The 8,402-nt window shown below is 31.8% G+C and overlaps 1 protein-coding gene across 3 annotated transcripts in view; it reads left to right on the plus strand.

The window, feature by feature from the left end:
- Sax (type I BMP receptor saxophone) overlaps nucleotides 1-7,594 on the plus strand; it is a 136,527-nt gene extending 128,933 nt beyond the window's left edge. For 2 of the 3 annotated variants that reach the window (XM_076784213.1, XM_076784212.1), the window contains exon 7: nucleotides 2,229-7,594. In XM_076784213.1, the coding sequence (XP_076640328.1) occupies nucleotides 2,229-2,366 (138 nt within the window). In that variant the 3' untranslated portion in view covers nucleotides 2,367-7,594. The remainder of the gene's footprint in view (nucleotides 1-2,228) is intronic. The other variant, XM_076784214.1, reaches the window with a different exon arrangement.
- The last annotated feature ends 808 nt before the right edge of the window (nucleotides 7,595-8,402 follow it).

An 8,402-nucleotide genomic window follows, 5' to 3' on the forward strand; every position in this document is an offset into this window, starting at 1 on the left:
TTCTTGTTATAGCTCTTATCAAATTGAATAACATTTTCTTGAACCATTTTCTTCTATTCTGCATAATTAAAAACTTATCGCAAAAAATTCGGTCCAAATTTAAGAAAACGAACGGAATGCGATAAAGATGAAACATTATTTTATAAAATGTTTAATATGATGTCCTTGGATTCCCAAGAACTTAGTAAGTTGTTTACAAATATAATAATGATTCTTACACCAAACTCCAACCGTGATTCGTAAGTTGAATATTTTAATTCCTTCCAACCGGAAGATGACATCTAGAAATGATGTTTTAAAGACAATGCTTCCTTTCTCATTCACTGTCCTTTTCTTCGGTTGTCGAGTACGACCAGCGGCAAAAGATAAAGGCGACTATAAAGTTTAACGATATCGCTGTGGATAAATATCTGGTGGTGTCGAATTTCACCTCCGCTGTACAAAAAATGGACATGCCAAAACCGGAGCTATGTTCATTTGAAGAATCATTATTTTCTTTTTATCATGGGGAAATCCTCATGGATTCCTTAAAATTCCTGTATAAAGGGAGGGGCTACAAGTTATTGCCGGATTTCTACGGCCTATAATCCCAGAATGACCATCCTCAGTCGCGTCGGCAGGACCCGGGAATTCTAGAATCCCCCGTCACGCTCAGCCTAAACAGGCTCATCCCGAAGAATCTGGAACCTTCCCTCTCATATTTGAAACGGGACTGCTTGTAGTGTTCGGGTCCCTTGTACCGAGTACCTGTAGCCCTCGGAGCGACCCAACAATCTGTACGACCCCCAACGTAGGAGCTGGAGGAGAACAGGTGGGTTGCCCTGTCTCTTATGCGATTCAACAAAGAGGGATGGAGGAGGGATAGAAAGAAGGATGGGGAAGAGAAGAAAATGACATAGACCTAGGGCTGGGGGATGGGAATAGGGGGCGAAGGTCGCCACGCCCTGGCCCCTCTTCGAGCGGGATTTGCGGCTTGCTCGCGCTCCCGCTCTGCGAGACAATATCCTCGCAGAAGGAAGCCGTCGCTTGTCATGCGATCTCGCTGGCCATCAGGTGGAAAACACGTTTCTTATCTTCGTGGGTTTCTTCTGTCACTTTCTTTTTGAGAACTGGCTAAAACCCGAGCGAGCCAATACAGTCAATCTTGTGAATCGATGTGCATTCGCTGTCCAACCTTCTGTGGGTCCCCGCCTCTTCTGTTGACATGGTGCGGCTGGTCCTTTCGTCACATCCTTGCTGCGCCTTGTTCATTGCCACGCACTTTAACGTTTGCTCCTCTTCTCGTTGCAAGGCAGCAGCGGCCGCGAGATACGATCCCACGCTGCCTTCCGCTCTTCTCGTAGTTTTTGTTTATTAGCATCACCGCCTTTTTAAGAATTTAGATGCGCCTGTTTAGGCCAATGTATCAAACAGTGTAGGCCGTTTCTTAAGAATCTTGTATCGCAAGGAACTAGAGCCATCAGTGTGTCGTAGTTTAGATTCGACAGCGGTTCAAGTGGCGATACGCGGGTGTGTCACTGCGATTCTATAAAAGAAAAAAGTAAGTATCGTGGATGTTGTGATTTCGGGATAACAGCAAGGAGCCCGACGCTTTGTTGTCGGCCGTCGAAGGATCACATGCAAAGGGTGGATGACCTGAGGATTTAATTAGAGAATCTAACCATAAAGTAGGGAAGATGAAGTTACCTTCTGGTAAGAGAACTGTAAGGAACTCCGCAGCGCTTACCCCGACCTAGCCTTCGTTATTTCTATTTTCTAACATGTTTCATTAGAAGCCATTATGTATTATATTTTTTCTCATTTGGTTCGCCCATCGCGGGACCCTCACTGTGATGGGGCTAGCAAGTATTGAAACAGTCTCGCTAGAAAATGAAAAAAGACGAAACCGTTTTACATTCTCAAGCACGTACCTAAATACAGTATAAACGGAATTGAAATCACATATTTAAAATGTCAATTTCAATTTTTCGCTACAATTGTTTAAGTGTGCAGAATAGAAAAAATGATTCAAGTAAATGTTATTCAGTTTTACGAGAGCCATCACAATAACGAACAATTAAAAGGCGCTTTTCCCCCCAATAGTTTCTCCTCCAAAAATGTGAAAGAAACTAAAAGATTGGCCCCTCCGAACCTGTAACAGTATATTTCATGCACTCTGTATATTTTAATCGTTCTAATATACGTTATGTACATTCAGAGTTGAATGCCAACTAATTTTTATTTTGCAGACGTTGGCCGGTTTGGGAAAATTAATGAAAGAATGTTGGCATGGGAAGTCTGCAGCACGTTTACCTGTTCTTCGAGTGAAGAAAACACTTGTTAAATTAGCAGCTAACGATACGCGTGTTCATTTGCCCCTTGATTAAGTAGCATGTATAAAATTATGTATTATTTTACGCGCGTATTTATTAGTACTAAGTAAATAAGCTCTTTGGCGTGTTTTAAATTTACTTATTTTTGCGAAAATAAGACAGAAGTATATCAAATTTATGCTATTCTATTATTTGTAATATACATCTTAAATTTTTAGCTTCTTTTGTGTTATTTTAATGTACATATTTATGAATAACGTGACATAACGTGCTACTTGGTAAATGTGTAATCTATGTATACATAATTAGAATATTATTTTATTTTTATATCATTCTATTCATCGTCAATAATGATATAAAAGTAAATTATGACTAAATTTCAAAACGTCACTTGGTAAATAATTCGTTTGGACATTATTTCATCATTTTATATAAAATGTTGTAAATGTATTGTGCACTTTGTGGAGTAATTCTCATGTAATGCAATTTGTGTTTATGTGTAATGTTTACATTGAAAAATGTATACTTCAGTTTTTATCAATGCAGTTACATTTTATCCTGATAATCTGAAAATTTCTTCTACGATCCTTATAATTTACACAAATGTTATGTTCAAAATATATTTTCGTTACCTGTCCTATTAATAATTAGTTTTTGATAAATAACTCATCGTTAGTTTATAAAGTATGGGTGTAACGAACAATATTCTTATTGCCTTCACAACACTGTCATTTGAATGCCAGAGTTCGAAACTGTTTTCAGATAAAATTATTGTCGATTTATTAAGATTATAATGTATAAAATTTTGTAACATTCGGTAACAGTTATTTGTTTAATACATTTATTTGTATATTGAATCTTTTTATGAATATGTTTGTACGAGGGTCATTTGGAAGTTCATAGCCTTCTGTAGATACAAATAGCGTTTGAATCGTCAAAAAATCGGACGCCATTATAAACATTTACTTGCTTTATGAAAATAATTAAATTTCTAAAAAAAATTTGTATAGTGTAATTTAATTTCTAAAATCAATCAACCAGCTGATTTTACCTTCCCGACTGTCATTGAATATAATAGAGGTTTAAAAAAAAAAATTACAGTTACAGAATTATGTATTTTTATGTTAACCTATATTTTATTATATATTTTAAGGGCAGTTCGTAGGAAAAGTATAAAAATTAGTATAGTGATTTCCCTACAGTGTGACACCGTAACATGTTGTCCAACTTTTTCATATGGTATCCTTCTTAAGAACGATAAAAGTTCATCTAAATCATTTACATCGAAATTTTTTATGAATAACTGTCACACACAGGAGTATGACCACAGTCAAAATTTTTTTCTGTTACAATAATAATTTATCGGAATATATTAGGTATTTTTAAACGTCTTCAACAGTTTTAAACATTGATTGAAACGAATATTGGAGCAGAAGGAAAACATTTACAACAATTTATTTAAATACGTTTTATGCATTTCTAAAATATCATATTATAAACAAAATGTATTTATATCTTCGAAAGGAAGAGTTTCTCGGTGTATATTTATACAGAGTGTTTGGCTACTTCTCGGAAAGCATTTAAAGGGAGAGTCTAGAAACCAAAATAAGACAAAAATCAAGAATACTAATTTGTTAATTGAGGCTTTGTTACAAAGTTATTAACTTTTAAAGTTCTGTCTGTAGAATGGCAATCTGCGTACAGCTGCATACGTGCGATAGTGGTTCTCACTCAGTTTTATGAGTGAAAACCACTAGGACCGACCTGCTTTCAACCTATTGCGCATTCGCAGCTATTCGCAGATTGCCGTTTTACAGGCAGAACTTTAAACATTAATAACTTTTTAACAAAGCCTCAATTGACAAATTAGTATTCTTGATTTTTGTCTTATTTTGACCTCTAGAAGCTTCCATTAAATTCTTTACGAGAGGTAGCCGAACACCCTGAATAGATCATCCTTAGAAAGTGCGGAATACGCTGTCAAATTGATATAAATTATTATGAAACAAATAGATATGAATTAAAGTGCTGAATTATTCAAAATTGTAACCAAAAAAATGGATTTTAGGACAAAAAAATATGCTTGAAGATATATACTGTACATATATGTACGAATGTGAAAAGCAAAAAATGGTCTCCTAGTTTTATCCCTGTGGGTTTATAATTTTTTTATTAGAAATATTTACTATTAATTTAATACACTTTAAATCAACACCAGGAAATAAATATAAATGGAATAAATTTAATTTTTGTTAAACGATACCGAGAATGTTCTGCAAAATCATTGCCAGCTTTTTCATTTGGCGATTGATCAAACTGAAGGCCGAACTATTAAGAAAGATTGTATTGTTTCATTACAACAGTACATACATTGGTAATTACGATAATCAAAATGTGTAAAATTGGTTTTAATTAGTACCGTAAATAGGATATTCCACTGATATAGCTCAGTGCGAATTTTTTAATAAAAGGAAGCATAATCAAGTTATAGTATTGTTGAACCAAATACATTAATCTTAAAGGAGATTGTATTGAAAAATTAAAGAAAAATACTCTTCTTTTACGCGTGCTTATGAAATTTTCAAACAACCCTTGTACATTTATTCAAACATATTTTGTATTAAGTAATCATTCTAATTTATCTGTACTAGAAAGATTCAATATATGGAATATGATAAAAGCTTAGATTTCTAATTAATTTTATACGTGAGGCGTTGCATACAAAATCGGAAATTTTTTGGTACAAAACATCGAATTTTGCTGAAATTTAGATATATGGTAATCTTTAAAAAATGTCGAAAATATGTAATTTTACAGCTGTTTTAAATATACCTATTCCTAATTTTCTTTCAATAAATGATAATTGTTGAATTACTAGATGGATGTGAATGAACTTTTGGATACTTATAGAAAAGACATAGAAATACTAAATAAAAATTACTTCAGTTTTTTTTTTTAACAAATACGATTTTATAAAAACCAATGAAAAATGAAAAATTGAAAAATAAAATAACGATGTAGTACTTAACTTCTTTTCGGAAATTCTTTTAAAAATTTGGGCACTTAAAAATTAGTCATATGAAAATTGATTAATATAAATGCAATACTGAAGCTATAACTGTCATATAAATTTCACGATATTCGGTTATATATATCCGAAACCGGAGTGGTTCTATTATACATACCAAAATAAAATGAAATTATATTATATTATACAACAGAGTTAAGCATATTTTATTTGAATAATGGAATAAACTCTATTACACGGTATACATACACTTTTAAAATTTAGTGATATAGCTTGTTTGATTTAAAATGCGTGTTCAATGTTTGATTGTATTAGATATTATTATTTTAAAGTAATCAAGATTTAAAGGCTTCTATTTTCCTTCTAATCATTTTTCAAGTTCTTTCTAGGAATTTATATATGTGATCCTGATCCTACGATGCAGTTTATTCTACAAACTTTCTATAAGATTCAGAATGATATAGAATCAATGATACTTTGTACTAAATTGTAATGAAACAAATTAAAATATTTGTTCTTATCGATAATAGTATCTATAAAAACTTATTTTTTAACTCCAGAGCTCGAAATTCAGTTTCGAACATAATTCTGTATTTCAAATTTGTATGTATTTACAAATTTTATTTGTAACGGAAAAATTAGTATTATATCGTTTGAAAGAAAAAATAAAGATCAAATTAACCACTTTTATAACTCAAAGTGAAAAACTTACGACCTACTGTTAAATATGGCAGAAGAAGTGTCTGCGATGTAGTCTTGTCTTGTTGCATATAAGTACAAAAATTTAAATGGTTAAGTAATAGATATTTGCAACAAAAAAGTATAATTTCTCATTTGCCCCTGCCTGGGAACGATAGTACTACAATTAATTTCCATATAATTAATTTTAAATATCCGTATTTTCAAAGAATTGGCCCCCAATGACTATGAAATTACAACTTGAAATGATTGCAATGAAAGTGGTTAAAATAGTTTTTATTTAGTACTATATCTTCATTGTAAGTATCTAAAAGCTCATTCGCATACGTTTGTTAATTCAGCGGTTATAATTTTTGAGAAAAAGTTAATTTTATGTTTCAAACGGCTGCGAAATCAACAATTTTCAAAATGTTAAGAATCTCTCTAGTATAACATTTAATTATTCGTAAAGACTACAATATATGTATATCAGAATGTCAGTAAAATCCGAAAAATAGCTTCGGAACGTTTCCAACTTCGCACGCAATGACCCATATGTGTTATTGTGAAAGTGTAAATTACAGTAAATCTACTGATAAGCTTTGGCGGATGTATACTAATAGATATAGAATTTTATACAAATTTATATATTCTGTAAGAGTTATTTGCAGTTTTTGAAGAAAATGTTTCGTATTGCAGTTTATGTTAGATAATGATATGATTATATTGTCAGACGTCCTACCTAAATCACTACACTGCTATTTGTTACTAAAACTTTTAGTTTTTAATGTACATTATTACTAAATGTAAATAATTTATGTATAATACTTACTAGTGAAAGTATTACTAATCTAGCGAGTGTACACTTTTACTAGTAAAATTACTATGTGTAAAAATTTGTTAATTCCATAAAAAAAAAATAGCGAACTTCAAATATCTAAATGTCTTCGATTATAAACATTCATGCGAACATTGAAACCCTTCAAATTTCATTTAAAATATTCTCGAACATTAGTAATAGTTTTGATACTATTGTGGATTTATTAAAAAGGGATATTTTGTATAATTATAAAAGGTGTTTCATAATATGTGAAACCAACTTTTGAAGCAGACTGTATGTCTAGAAACAACAAGAAAATGTCATATAAATACATGAAAAACTATTCACTCAATTAGTGTTGGTGGGCAAACAGACTATAATGTGTGTAAAATATGTGTGTGTATATGCGAATTGATTATGGGAAGGATTGGAAAAGGCAATGATCCAATGCCTCTCATAGTTAACTGACATATATTTACACACACTCTGCAGTCTGTTTGCCCATCACACTAATTCTATGAATAGTTTCTTAACTGACCACCATCCATGAGAAGAAGACACTAGAATCACCTTTCAATTTTTATGTCAATATGGCAGTCAGTTTGGGCCATGAAAGTTCATAAGATGTGAGATAGATCTACTTATATACCTCATCTATGATATATGCATGTATCATACATTAACTATTTAAAAAACGAATCTTTTTTTACTATGCTTATGTACGCGTGTACATATATATCTATATTATTAACACGATTAAGTCTAAAACAATTGAATGAATTTCAACTGGATTTTGGTTTAGAAACCAAATTTTGAATTTTTTGTTTTTTATAAGTCGCGATTCTCAGATTTCAAAAATTTATTGCGGGAAAAAAATATACTTTTTCGCATTATATTTACTTTATTAAATAGTACAAGTTTTACTCAAACATTTTTTTCTATATTTATAATGATTTTTGATTTTGATTTCATATTTTGAAGTGTATATCAAGATTATAGTTTCTTAATTATTTAATATTACAATTAATTCATACGGACTAAATAATTTATGTAAACGCGTGCGAAATAGTATTCGAAAATTTATGGTAAGGGCAAACGAAAACACCGAGGAAAAATTAAACCATTGTAGGAAACTATAGCAGCCGAGCGCCAAGACTCGCTGCTAGGCAAGGTTTATGGCAGTCGAAACGTCCATATCACAGCAAAGTGCTTGCACTTTGTTACACCATTCTTCTAATAAATCATATACCGTAGAGTATTGATTATTCCCACTATTAGATGAAATGATGGGAATAATCCCTATTAATCATTCGACACCAGTGATAATTACTGGTAATCTCTCGACTTTTCCTGGCCCATGTAAAGCTAAAATGTAAAAGTTTTCTGTCCCAGTATACTGCAATCGCATCAAGCTCGCAGTCATTAAATGTTGAACGCAATTTCTGCGCAAGGTTTGTATAAAATTCAGATCGACAGCGACGAATTGATTAATTATTAAGTATTAATTATTAAATCTTCTAAATCATGATGAAGAACTGCAATAGCAGCAAAATCAAATTTTAAC

This window comes from Colletes latitarsis, chromosome 2 (assembly GCF_051014445.1).
Source record: "Colletes latitarsis isolate SP2378_abdomen chromosome 2, iyColLati1, whole genome shotgun sequence".
Taxonomy (NCBI): Eukaryota; Metazoa; Arthropoda; class Insecta; order Hymenoptera; family Colletidae; genus Colletes; species Colletes latitarsis.